This window comes from Syngnathus acus, chromosome 21 (assembly GCF_901709675.1).
Source record: "Syngnathus acus chromosome 21, fSynAcu1.2, whole genome shotgun sequence".
Lineage (NCBI taxonomy): Eukaryota > Metazoa > Chordata > Actinopteri > Syngnathiformes > Syngnathidae > Syngnathus > Syngnathus acus.
Window position 1 is genome coordinate 10,384,857 of NC_051105.1, and position 14,095 is coordinate 10,398,951.

At 43.2% G+C, this 14,095-nt stretch overlaps 1 protein-coding gene across 2 annotated transcripts; it reads right to left on the bottom strand.

Moving 5' to 3' along the window:
- Nucleotides 1–6,161: 6,161 nt before the first annotated feature.
- On the bottom strand, nt 6,162–13,939 carry hat1 (histone acetyltransferase 1). 2 transcript variants are annotated; one of them, XM_037240474.1, is made up of 11 exons: nt 13,810–13,939; nt 12,439–12,510; nt 12,289–12,364; nt 12,060–12,180; nt 9,996–10,172; nt 9,783–9,904; nt 9,068–9,172; nt 8,621–8,727; nt 8,042–8,193; nt 7,545–7,661; nt 6,162–6,658 (listed from the first exon to the last, which is right to left on the bottom strand). In XM_037240474.1, the coding sequence occupies exons 2-11, from the start codon at nt 12,497–12,499 to the stop codon at nt 6,488–6,490; spliced, it is 1,209 nt and encodes a 402-aa protein (XP_037096369.1). In that variant the 5' UTR covers nt 12,500–12,510; nt 13,810–13,939; the 3' UTR covers nt 6,162–6,487. The 2 variants fall into 2 exon arrangements, with proteins under 2 accessions (XP_037096369.1, XP_037096368.1); XM_037240473.1 differs by lacking the exon at nt 13,810–13,939 and adding an exon at nt 13,054–13,214.
- Between the last annotated feature and the right edge of the window lie 156 nt (nt 13,940–14,095).

Genomic DNA, 14,095 nt, shown 5'->3' on the forward strand with positions numbered 1-14,095 from the left:
CAATGGTCATGTTGGGGATGTCGTAGAATCCATTTATTGGATGGACTGCTATATTTTGTGTGGGGCCTAACTGCAAAACACTGTCCTAGAAATAATGCTCCATGTGTTTTAAGTAGCAGTTGTTTTAAGGTTTATAAAGATCGCAACATTCCCATGATACCGTATGTTAGCATTTAGCTAGCTGATTTTTCTTCGATGAACTGATGTGGTTTACTTTTGCTGTTTAAATTTGCGATTGGCTTTTGTTTTAAGCCAAATTGACAGTTAGCTTCAACTGGGAGCAACAAATAAATGATTTAAGTAAGGCCGCTTTAGTGAGTGTCTTCTTTTTTGTTTCCTCAGAGTGATGTTATACGCCATTTCTCAGTGACGCCATTTCTACTGGTGCTGGAACACAATCAAAGATACTTTTCTGCATCTTCAAAATAACATCTTCAATAGCATTTAGCTGCTATACCAGATCAAAAAACTCAGATTCTTTAAGTTGTGTTCACACTAACATCAACAAACAAGCAATTATTCCTGACTGTGACATCAAGACACAGCTACACAAGTAGCCATGTTTAAATCTCTGCTGATAGCATCTGAGCAACAGGAAGCCTGAGTCAAAAATAAACACGTGGCCTGATTGGGAATTTCAAACAAACCCTGCCTGAATAAAATCACATTTAAATTCAAATGCAAAACTCAAGAACTTGGGCCAAGAGAGAATTTAGAAGCTTGTCCAGGATCTGGAATACTTCAGTACTTGCATTGTTTGAGACACGCTGGCATCAATGCCACTTTCTGTCTCAATAAATCAACAACCGGTTGACTAACATACTAATATGGTGCGTTATAATTGCTTGTTGCGATTTTGTTAATTGGCCTAGGCAGAGGTCAGTGCTCTACTGAGTGACGATTGATTTACACATTGCTAAAAAAACACACATTTGCACAGTAGTACTGTAATTTCGTTATAATAAACACTCCAAAAACAAAGAATGATTTTTCTCAAGACCTTCAGAAAATAGACGGCTAGAAATGTATCATTTTTCAAAGATAAATACTAATCCCGTGAAATAAAGCCTATCTCGGCTAATCTCCAATAACAAAAGAATGAGTTTAACTCCGCTGGATTTAGGTCACAGGTATTCATAATAGCAATACACAACACCTGGCGTGACGGAAGCTTCACATTCCACGACTGCTCCTAACGCCATAATTGAATTCTCTGCAAGAGGCCGAAATGTGATCAAATCAATTGTTACCATCTGACTCCGTGTGTGCCACCGGTAGAGATTAAAAATTGTTAACGGATGAACCCACACATGCATAACAGACACAATGCAAGTTTGTGCTCAATTTGAAACTTTAAACTCCACGGACACGGCCGCTGTCATCACAGTGTGAACTCAGCAAGACTGCAGGGGGGAAAAAAAGTCTACATGAAGATGTGCTCAACAATACGGCCTTTTAACACAGATGGGGGTGGTGGGCGCACTTCTTGTCTCACTTGTGTGACAGAGAGACACTAGACCCCCCCCCCCCCCCCTCGCCTACCCCCTTCCCCGGGCTGACACAGAATTCCTGCCCATCAACACTCACCTCGCACACCGACTGAGAAAACGTTCCACTCCAGAGCTTGCCAAGCAGCATGTTTGATATCTGCAGCGAGACAAAAATGAGTCGGACAAAGTTTGACCGAATCGGAGAATCGTGTGATTAAAAGCAACTCACCAAGTGCAATGTCTCGGGACGCCCGTCAACCTCCAAATGGAAATTAGAATCAAGTTTTGTGGGAGTATCGCCACAAAACAATTAAGATGCCCCATAAACAATTTTCTGAATTTGACCCAATTTTTTTTTCTGTTATGTCATATAACTTTGAGTATGATTCACTAAAAACTCGAGTGCATGCGACACTTCTGACTCCATGTGCTCCATATCTCCAACGACAATCAATTATTTTTCTCTTCCAGCTTCACAAGGACAAATGAAGGCTTCTGTAGCAACGGCGCGAATCATCCCTTCTTGCTTTTATCAGATAAAGACTTAAATTATACCCAAAGCAATTTAATAGAAAATTATGCCCCAAGTTCAATCTTGAAGCTGAGACTGAAAGAACATCACGTATGCCAGCATCCCGATGAAACTTTGATAAGGGTACGCTCGGGCTAGAATATCTTAATAATTATTATAATTTAAGATATTTTAAATACATTTGGGCCAGTGAAAGCTGCACCCCCGTCCTGTTCTTGCTCAGAGGAAACACCTGCGGAGAGCAACACATGTTGGTCCGCCCCACCTTCTTTGCAAGACTGCGACCTTGTTCTCGGTTTTTAACACTTGTAGCTCTGGTTATTGTTTACATGTGACACTAGGGAGAGTCTGACTTAAAGGCATGCGGTGAGTGTTGCTGGTGGGCAGATAAAAAAAAAAAAAAAAAAAGAAGAAACACCATGGTATTAGCACTGAATGTTCGTACAAATGGCCCCCTCTGAAAAACTTTGCTCCCACCATGCAAGCATCGTCGAATTAGCCCCAGAGCCAAAGTGTGGACAGCAGCTGGAGTGCAAGAGTCAGCTCTGGTAGTGGTGATAATCAGCAGGGAGGATGTGGCGAAAGAAACCCTCGGGGAGGAGGGTTGGCAGAGAAAGAGAACGGATGAAGGGGGGGGGGGGTGGCTGTGATCTTACAGGCCCAATCAAGTGGAGACGAGGCCTCATGCAGTGTAACAACACACCAACGTGCCACGGCACTCAACATCTTGGACACAGAGCAGGTCTCTCCCTAACCAACTGCTTAACCCCTTCAGTGTGTGTGTGTGTGTGTGTGTTGGGGGCTCCCCTGCCATCATGCTCTCATCACCACGCACTAATCAGCCTCGCAGACAGCAGCTGCAGGGAGCCTCGCCACCGACCCGAGCTGGAGAGGCCGTTATCCACGTCGACAACAGTAGAGCGCCGCAGAGCGTCTGGACCTAAGCGACTTCCTCCCTTAAGTCCACTTATGGAAAGTACTGCAATGACTACTTGTTAAATTAAGTCAGCTAATGAGATTCTGCAGGTGTACCTGTTCCTAATTTTTAGATGGGATTACAATATGGGCGAAACTTTCCGGCAGAGGTGACAAAAAAAAGCGGTAGGTGCCTGGGCTCTCTCGTTGTCATCCACAAGATAATCAGTGAAGGCTTCGCCTTGCCCAGGCTGGGAGGTGAACAAGCGAGTCTTTGAGAAGCCCCTCTGCCAGTTAGACGGAGAGCTCCAGGCCTCTAACCCTCAGGGGTTAACCTCTCAAGCTGCCAAGCAAAATACTGCAAGAGACTCGCAATTATAGAGACAGTCAAAGGCCACATGCAATTTTCAGCGCTATTTACACAGTTAGAAGCCACCCACTAACCCCTCCCCCACCCTCGCAGAAATGCCAAGGATAGGTAGACAAGATGGTAGAGACAGATGAAGATTTTTAACCTCCTAAAATACAATCATATCTGCAGAAAATGTAAGAAGTAGCCTTTTTTTTTTTTTTTAAATGACCCATGCCCCGGTCCAGGTGAGTGCGGTTTGTATGTAAAATCAAACAGAGGCACCTCCTGGCTGGCCAGTACAGAGGGGTTCTCGGGGGATCACTGAAAAGGGGGGTGGGGGGGCACAGGGTGCAAAGGGGCCCCCGCAGCCTCTAACCCACACAGCTGTTTTCCAGGTCCAGAGCCTCTCCAGAGTCTTCCCTGTTTAGGGGACCGGCTGCCCGGGGGCCAATGTGCTCTAATAATAACAACATCAAGCATGAAGGCCTCGGGGTCAGACACAAGCGTGACCCTCCCCATCACAGTACCAGACTCTGGACAGGAGCCAGGACTCCAAGACCTGCTGCAGCCTGGGAGAGCTGCAATTTCCTATTAAATCCTCAAGACCAATTTCTATCCCCAAAAAAAAAAACCTGACTTGATTCACCCACCAAGTCGCACATTTTAACTTTTTATTGTCTTGGGAAGTTCTGCTGCTCTAATTAAAAATATTATTGCTGCATAATAATGTATATTATGTTATGACTCCGCCCTAATCAGCCTCCGTAGCTTTGCCAGCAGTGCACTTAAGGTTTCTCAACGACCTGGACAACGGGGAATACTTGGCCTTAATTAGCAAAGAGCATCTGGCCAACGTCATGGCGTGTCTGTGTGCGTATTTATTTAGTAAACTGGAGCGTAGTAACTGCGGGAGAGCTTCACACACGTGTTGCTGTCGGATTGTGAGTGACACGTATTGTAACAGTGCGTACGTGTTTCCAATCTAGATTTTGGTGTGTGCTTAATGTTTACTGAGCAGTTCTTCTCTTCCAGCAAATGGGACATACAAACACACTAAGCACTTCTTGTAATTCAGGAGAAACTAAGATTATTACACAAGAGCGACAAGTCCTCAGTTAAAGGAGAAACCTGTCATCACAAGTTCCCATTTCTGCTGTAGGCCACCCCTCCCTCTCCCCGGGGTCTTGAGAGAAAGCCCAGAGTCGCTTTCGGATCAAAAGCACGGTGCCGAAAACGTCAGCAAGCCGATTCGCGTCGCGCGCGATCGCAGTCGCCATCTCCAACCTGACGAGATTACACAGTGGTTTCCTGTCTCCTCCGAGCTGATAGCATCGGACTGGCTTCTCGCTCCGCTCCAATTCGGCTCGCTCGCAGCCTCAGATAGCACCAATTACATCCTAATGGGGCGGGTTTAATTGGAAAGTACATCTAGTGACTCGCATGGTCATCCACGGCTCATTTAAGAGATTAATACACAGGCGGGCCAAACAGTACACTGAAGGTCAGTAAGCAAAACATCACAAGGCGACTATGTGATGGACTGACTTGACTTTGTGGTTTCTTTATGTTCCATCCACAGCGGGCAGTTCCGAAAGCAGCTCAATTTCGTCTCTCAACACATAATTCAAAGATGTCAAACTTGGTTTCCTTTACAGTGTTTTGGATTTGCTTGTCAGAGCTTCAAAGATTATCTTAAAAAGGGTCCGTTTAGTGGTGAAAGGGGACCGGGTCGGTGCCCCGCTAGCCACGTGGAATGCGGCTATCTAAGGAACACAAAAGAAGAGGGAACATGATAAGAGAAGCAGGCAAATTCTCTCCTGGGAATTTGCCAGCTATAAGATGCCGCTGCTCCACACAGGTATCGTATTTAGCGGGTCCGTTGGTACGACTGGGCTCCGGTCCAAAGTCCCGACTACTGTCTACAGAAATGCCGGAGGCGCCTAGAAGGCAAAATACCGCAGGTGAAACCAAATATTGTAGTCTAGCTCAATATTGTTGCTTCCATTCACACAATATTAAGTCTCGCCGGTGGAATCGTAGTCATCGCTCGCATGATTAAACATGATTGGAGGAGGGGGGAGGGCATGAAATAAATATGAAAGCGTGAATCTGCCTGGGAACTTCACACACAAATCCACCTCCCATATTTTCACACTGATGCGCTATAATAGACAGTTTGTGATGATCAAAAAATATCTGCAGTCTTAAAAGAAAATGGAAAAACTCAGTCAATAAAACATAGGTGAGGCAGTCATAGGTACAATTGGACAAAATTGGAAAAACTACCCGCAATGCTTGGTAAATGGGAACTCGTGAGATGAGGCCACTTGTGTTCATGAGTGGGTTCAATCAAGCTGCGTTACAGATGTGAAGAGTTCCAAGGTTTTGTCTTAGTACAAGTGGAAGGGGGGGGGGGGATAAAATTGACCTAGCAGTCCTTATTTAGCGACAATGTGCTAATAAAGTATGACGGGTATTTCCCGGTGATCTACACAAGCTGGATTGTTAAAGGGACGCAAAGGTTTTCAATTGAACACCATAATAATCGTTAGCGCATGGAGGCACTCCACAATAGTGGCGATTAGAAGTTGCATTAGCCATAAGAGGGTTGCGGAACAAAGTGACATTTTTAGCAGCTACATTAGCAAGCTGGGAAATGCATAGTAAGAACATGGACAGTAGCAGAATATTTTGGAAACTGAAAATGATAAAGGTACATTTGAAAAAATATTTTTGAACATTTGGTAGTTACAATCAGAAAACAATCTCTAGCTTTTAGCTGCGGAAATTGGTATTGAAAAATGTTTAAGCTCGCTCAATCCTAAATGAAGGTAAACTAGTATCAGTGAAGAAATGCGCAATACAAAGCAACTACAAATCCCATTTTTATTGAAGTGCTGCAAAACAGCGGGACAAATGGCAAGTGTTCAAGATCTACAAATATGACTGGTCTTGCAAATGTGGGACAAAGACGCCGCCACCGAGCCGCACGAATCCTCCAGTGTACCAACACAAGCTGGCAGACAAAATGGCTGCTCTCCACCGCGAGCCACAACTCGGCTACTGTAAAAACACTCTGCAATTAGAACGGTGATTGGATTGAACGTCTCGGCGAGCGTCTCCTCTTGCTTGCGGTGAGAGTTCATGAGGGGGTTTCTGTACACGCCGTCGAGAGGGTGGACTCTTGGTCTCTCCTAATCAGGCCTGTGACGCCAGCCTCTCGATGATTCTCCGGTAGTCTTCCAAAACCAGCTGGTAGCTCTTCTCCAGCTCCTTGTGTTGCATCTGAGTGTCCATCTGACCCAAATGAGAGACCACCTCCTCGAGCCGCAGGCACTTTGTCATCTTTGTTAGCTCCCTTTGATTCTTCTGCTCGACAGAAATAAACATAAGCGGCCGTGTCGGTGAAAACAAAAATGGAGCGAGGGAATGATTTGTGACCTCTAGTGGCATTATTTTAAATTTGCAAGATAAAAAAAAAAAAAGTTTACCGGGTTAGAGGGAATTATCTGCCATTCTCCTTCAAATTCTTCTTGTTACCCATGTTGACGCATCATATATGCACTTTGTGTACTCGGTCGAAAAGTAGTAAATTTCTCTTTTCTTTTTCCATTTTCAAGTTTACACGGGTTTCTACATGATGGACCTGGACCTTGATTTCTGGGTCGAATGGTAACAGTCAATTTAGACCCCAGGTTTCATTAAAAATATACATAAATAAATAAATAAAAACAAAATACTGATTGTTCAACCCAGATGATGAAATGCACACTAACTTGGCAACACAAAATCCAAATTACCTTTTGATGAATGACATTAAAAACCGTGACGACAATGAAATTCCACTGGCACGAAGACAAAGTCGTGTTAAAACAAGCTCTCGTAGAGCAGAGCTATAAATCTCTGACAAAGCGGCGGCATCTAACATTTGGCTAAGTACATGCAAACTCTCTCCTCGAGGAAAAAAAAACCTGGCAGCATCTGGCCACCAGATCCCTACTTGCCAAATTACCCCGTGGGACCTTTTCCACGTTCTACTCGGGCTCTTTGGAGGTGGGGTTACTCCGCTGAACAAAATGTTTGATGGTTGTTATGCAAAGCAACTGCTACAAGGAAACGTCACACGAAAACAGGATGCCGGGGGTGATGTTAGGGCGCTTGTTGATGATTATTCAGTTGTGCTGACAGCTTGCCAAGTAAAACGTGACAAAAAAAAATTCTAATTGCAGTTGCCCTGATGATGACTGTAACTCACCCTGTAAGGTCCAAACAGCCTCTTCTTCACCGCCAGGCGGTACGCTCTGGATTTCTCTTCATCACTCATGTCAGTCACTCTCAGACGCAAGATCTCGTACACTCTTCTCGCGTGTTTCTGTGGAGGTAATGTTGATTTAAGAAGTTGAAGTCAACGCTTACTTATGGATTAAACGAGTTAGCCAAAGACTGCTTTTTTGTTTTGTGTAACAACAAACACACATTTTTAACTTCTTTGTTCATCCTTTCAATTCTCAAGAATACTGAAAATGTACAATATAGGACATTAAAATATATTGAAAGAAAAATTACAAAGGCTGTTATAAAAAACAGTGCTTCAACAAATAATTGCGGCCCCCGTCTTGAGAAAAGAACTGACTGCACAAATGTGACAAGACGTCAGAAGCATCTGCTAATCGTTGGTTCGATATTTTGCTGTTGACATTCTCCGACATTCATCACGGTGAGGAAATGACCAAGAAATTATTGACGGGGCACCTTGTTGATTTTCAGTTTCATTCGTGCCTCTTCCACCATTTCGTCTGACAGGCCTTGGTGCAGTTTATCCTCGGCAAAGGACGGCAGGCCCTGACAAAGCTTGACCAGCACGTAATCCCTCAGCTTCACGTAGCTCTCGGAAGGATCTTCAGCTGAAAACACAAAAAGGGAAAATCTCTCGAGTTGGTTTCTAAGATGGTGAACAGGAATCATCTGCCGCATTTGATGGCGTCGGGCCACATTCCAAAGTCCTCTTCCAACGCCTCTTTAGTATTCATCCCGTCCTCTGCTGCGCGGCCATGTCAACAACTTAGATCGAATAAATTTCAATAAAGCCTCAGCAGGCCAGTTTTCATGCCAGCTCACCAAATTAACTTTCCCCACAGGATTCAGTCACAGCACTGACAAATCAATTCAAGCGTTTGTGAGTGACGCACAACGTTTCATTCCCAATAAAATGAAATTTTCGATGTACAATGCAAAAGCGCTTTTGCAGGGTCGTTTTTTTTTTTTTTTTTTTTTTTTTTTTTTAAATGAAAGGTATTGCACCCACAATTTGTGTATCTTGCGATTCCTCACCTGTGATGTCGAGCACTTTTGGAATGTTGGAATAAAATCTGTGCACTGCCTCCAACAGTTGCGCTCCGTGGCCTTCTCCTTGGAACGGAGTCAGTATCAGCATTTGGCTGTTTTGTGGAAATGGAAAAACAAACATAATAATTATAAAATACTTCAATAAAACTTTTTCAAATTTTTTTTGTAGCCGGGCAGTTACAAAAACTGAGTCTCTTTGATCCATCAGCACAATTAATTCAGTCACATCAAATGCTTATTTCTAAAGTTGTTTTCAGACACAAATCACCCTGGTTTCATTACAAAACCAACGATTGGTGATCTAAGCCAGTAATTTGGCTCTTTCTTAGGGAAGGGGGGGGGGGGTGTTGGGGGGGATAAAGAAATGTGCAATTTTCCTCTTCCCTTTATCATACAAAAGAATGGGCCGGCTCATGCGGGCCCGGCAATTACCTTACACGTGGCCGGGTTTTGTCTGGATACGCGTAGTAATTATAAACTGTCATGTAGCCAATGCTTGCGTAGAGGGTCTCGCCATCTTTATTGTACTTTTCAAATCTGCAGATAACACACAAAGGCAAACAGGTCATTTACAAGCACACTTTCATGCAGTGTCCATTTTAGCTTCCATGTTCTGCACCCCCCGACACACGCACACACACACACGCACACACAGCGGCAAGTTAGAGCAGCCAGGCCGGATCGGTACACCTGCTGCAACCTGAATACATTATGCACTTAATTGGAGTACTGCAACTTAGGGGAAGAGAAAAGCCTGAAAGAGGGACTGAGCTCCTCAAAAATCACTTCAGTCCATTTTGCCCATTGTCGGCATTAATAGGTGCCAAGGTAAAGGAAACACTGGCAGAGGCTCTTTTTACTGTTAAGACACTGTTTCAAAAGACAACAGCATTCAATTCTGCCCGTGCCCCTAAAAAAAAAAAAAAAAAAAAAAAAATTCAAAAGAGCTTTTTGGCACAAAAGAAGCTCTTGTCTGATCACCAATTCTCCTACAGGGGGAATATAATCAAACCGGCCGGGTAATTGGCCACAAGCGTCTCAAAAGGGGGCTTTGTTTTTCATTGACACAATAAAAGCTTTAGGATAGTTTAAGGGGGGGTGCACAAGTTTGGGGGGGGGGGGGGGGTCAATTAAAGAGATCACGCACACAAGAAAGAAGTCCCAACGATCGTCATCTGGGTCAATGAAGCTGGCCGTCTCTATGAACCACATGAGGAAAGTCTGCAGGCGCTCGTGGTACTCTCGGAATCCTGAGCAGCTCAAGTCCGCCTGCAGTGGAGAAGATAGGAAAGGGAATATTACAAGATAAAATGTATTATTTCGACAATAATCGAAGATAGCAAAATAAGAGCTTGCATACCTTGTGAATCTGATACGTGAGCTCTCCGGCTTCATCGTTGTGGACTGTGTAGGTGTGCAGCAAAGTACCGAAGGGTCTGAAATTAGCTTCCTTCTCTAATAGCGTGATGAAGTCATCCGTGTTGCAGGTGAACCCAGCGGGAACAATTTCACGGATCTTGCTGTCAATATCATCGGGCTGTAACGGGAATTCAGATCATTGCAGTGAAGGACTATGAGAAGAATACATACACTTTCAATTCCATGACTGACAATATCTTTGGAGCATTTCTCTTGGCAAGGCAGCAAGAAATGTATCAAATAGGTCTAACAACTAAAAAACAAATCCTACGTGTGCGTGCCAATGAAAAGAAAACCATTAGGCGATTAAAACTGTCAGCTGAGCAGAGGGCCCGGTGAAAAGACCACTTAAATCTGTACATTTTACTCTTCAAGTTAAACCATGAATATGTGATGAAGTTGCCACAATAAGCCATTTCTGCCACTCACTGGGAAATTCAACCTGATGAATTGATCTCAACTTAATAAACCTTTGGCCATACATAATAGAGGCCTCTCCTCTAATCCTGCCAAGTGAACCCAATCAAATGAATTGGGCCCCGCGTTTTCAAAGGAGACAAAGGAGGGCGCTAGCCTCGGACATTTGGCTCAGCGCAACGCGCGGTTAGTTCAGCTGTGATGTTTGCATTGTATCCATTTCCACAAGGATTGACATGAGAACACTTTGCTAAGCAGCCCTTTCACACCATTTACATGTGTGATGGGCATTATGTCGCCGCGGAGACCCTTGCTGCTCAGCATTGAAAACAGGGAAATGAAGAAGGTCGCAGCAAAATGTACTACAAAAGGCTAATAGAAAATACTGATGATTCCCCCCCCCCCCTTTCAGACATCAGCTAATATCAAACTGGAGGTAATGCACCTGCGGCTGAATGCCTGCCTCTCCAGCGTTGCAATTGTTCGGCGGCGTTTCGAAGAAACAAGGAGCGTGCTTGGAAGGCATTGGACAAACAAGGTTTTTTGTTCTAGCCACTCTTCCACATACTAGACACCAAATTGCACAGCCTTTCAGAATAGGTGGCTTTGTTGTTGTAGCTTAATGTACCTTCAGAACATTGTTCATGTATTTGATTGCAAAACAATAAGCACAAAGGGGGTATGTATAATCTCATTTGTGGTGTGGAGGGTTTCCTATATCGAAAAGCTGAAGCTTACATTTTTTTTGTAGTAAAACTTTCATTTATAGAGTCAAAACAAACACACACCCATGAAGATAAGGCAAGAGAAATTCTGAAAAAAATATTTATAGGTATTTGATTAGGGACTATGTTGCAGCTGCTTGCAAGTCCTTTTTCTCACCAGCTGCAGGGCGGCCCGGCCCGACTGTCCGCATGCACTCAGATTTGGGAGACAAACACTCTTCAGACACAGCCTGAACTACTCCCCTCGCTCTCCACCCTGACACCAGCTGCACTCAAACCCTTAACGCTTAAAGTGACATCGGGGTCAACGCTGAGCACACATCGGCAGGCGGCCATCTTGAACATCATCTGTGGCTTCAACGTTGGCTCAATAAAAAATGAAAATCCCAATAAAAATCTTGATAGTTACAGTCATTATCAAATGAAAATATTACCAATTGATTTGAAACTGATCCCCCCTCTTTTTTTTTTACTTGAGTCCATCACAAACTCTCAATCATAAACGATTAAATACCATTTACAGCAAGAAATGGCAGTCACTCAAATTTTGTGGAAGACTAGACCATTTTACTACACTAAATTTTATACACCCCCACTCGTCTAAACACAGCATTTCGATCAATATTTCATTTGTGGAATAAGAATTAATCAGCAAAGTCTAGCTTTTTTTTTTTTTTTTTTATCCATCTCAGGGTCGCCATTTTGCTACTTGCTGTCGACTAAAAATGACATCAGGGTTGCTTGGGGCTCAAGTAACGACCAATCATAGCTCATCTTGCGAACACCACATGACAAAACTCAGAAAACCATTTAAAAATCCCAGATCCCCTATTAAAAAAAAAAAAAAGAAAGGCGAATCTTACCTCCACGCAGTCAAACGTTTCCGTGACTTTGGAGGAATATTTGACATTATAAAGAGTGGTCAGACTTCCGGCTGTGTAAAAGAGCTGTATCCGAAGTCCTTTGTATCCAAATGCCACCTCACTGCAAAGAATGGAATAAAATTCAAATTTACAAAAATTGCTTTTATATGGAGGTGGAGAATCTTCATCAGCAGGTGTGGTGCTCTACATATGACTAAAAAGTACTTACTCATCTCCAAAAATCTGGTGACTGTATTCTGGGTGGAACATAATGCCATCATCATCAACATCCTCTGGAAAGCGAACTGAGTGAAGTAGAATGTGTTTATACTTTTGATGAATTCATTTTGAATAGAATACAGCAATAAAAAGGACATACTTAGCTTTAAGCAGACAGCTTCATTGGTGTCACACTTAAATTCAGCCAGTTTCTTTTCCATGTTGTTTGCTCCTGAGGGTACACATTGCATTCACTGTTATTACTGTTTTTCACAATATGACAATAGCATCAAATGAATAGCAGGCACGGAAATCAAAATCTAAGGCAACAAGGCAGAGCTGAGGTTTCGATTGTGGAACTAAGTATTGATGGAGCCTGACAAGTATTCGACCTGTAAGTTACCGGGGCAACAACCTCCCTAATGACATTAGTTGAACATCACAAGATTCGGTTAACTATAAGAGGCTCATTGACATCTTGTATTATAGTTATGCAAAACAACGACAACAACAGCTGCAGGTAAAGAACTCTGTTGCATTCCGCAACGCGGTTAAAAGCTTCACCGTGCAGCGCTGCTAAACATACAACAGATCCGATGACAGCCCGATAGCACGTTGCTAACATAGCAGGCAGGCCCCCGAAGCAAATTGTGCACATCAAAAATGTCGTCCCGCTCAAGCGTTACGGAGAACACACGTCTATCTACGTCCGGGTGGTTATAAAGGCAAGCTGATTAGAACCGGAGGCAATACAACGAAGCTGTCAGATACATACCCGCCATTTCTGCTCAATGTTTTGGGAAGTGTGTTGTCCTAAAAGACCGCGCAATCATAAGGACTTCCGTCGTTACGTATTTCCGGGGAAAGCGGATGTCATTTCGTTGCTTTATTTTCCCCCAGCGTATTTTGTGTTGGCATTTTTAAATAATACATTCCTTCCTTCTACATATTCGTCAATATTTTCCCGGTTTGAAAAAAAATAACCTTTTCAATTCATTAGAATTAAAACGTAATTTGTATAATTATTGTAAGTGTAACCACTAATATTCATACATGATTAAAACGTGGTAAATTGACCGAATTCTTGCTTTCTTTCTTCAAAAATATTCAGGTTATAAATGTGAGATCTGGACGTGCGTGTGTATGTTCAAATCAAGCAAATTCAACAAAATATCTGAATGATTTGCAGGTAAACCCAGATTTACAAATTTGGGCCAATCAGTGCAGCCCATAGTTCAATCCGATGATGGGCAAATTGTATTTCGCTGTTTTGTTGCATGTAAATGGAATAAACTGCAAGTAGACGTGAAGTCAGTCAGAGTGTAAATGTTTTTAAATCTAGATTTAAAAAAAAACATGCTCCCACCCCACAACTTTGATTAAGCAGTAATTCTATAACTCTACATGTTTTCTTTGCTTTTGATTGGTCAGCTGTTTTGTTTGCAATGCTTGCAGGTGTGCCTTTATTGATGTGAAGCACACATTGAGTTGCCTCGTGTATAAAATGTTTATTCAAATAGGTACAACTTGCCTTAAAATGACAAGTACTGTATGCAACATGCATACGTAGCCCCACTCGAGAAGCATCATCCCTGCTGTCGAACCAAAACCTACTGGGAAGAGGATAGTAATCAAAACAACTGTGACGTCACCTTCTGTACATTTGCTTCAACATTGTAGCTCTGACTTGGGACTTCTCGCGTGCTGTACGTTCGATTTGCGACGACTTGTGTTTTCCGAGCTTCTTGCGTTTTGTAAGCATTCGTTCAGGCACACGCCTCGTTTGAACCCAACAAACAGGAAATGTGAGCACATCA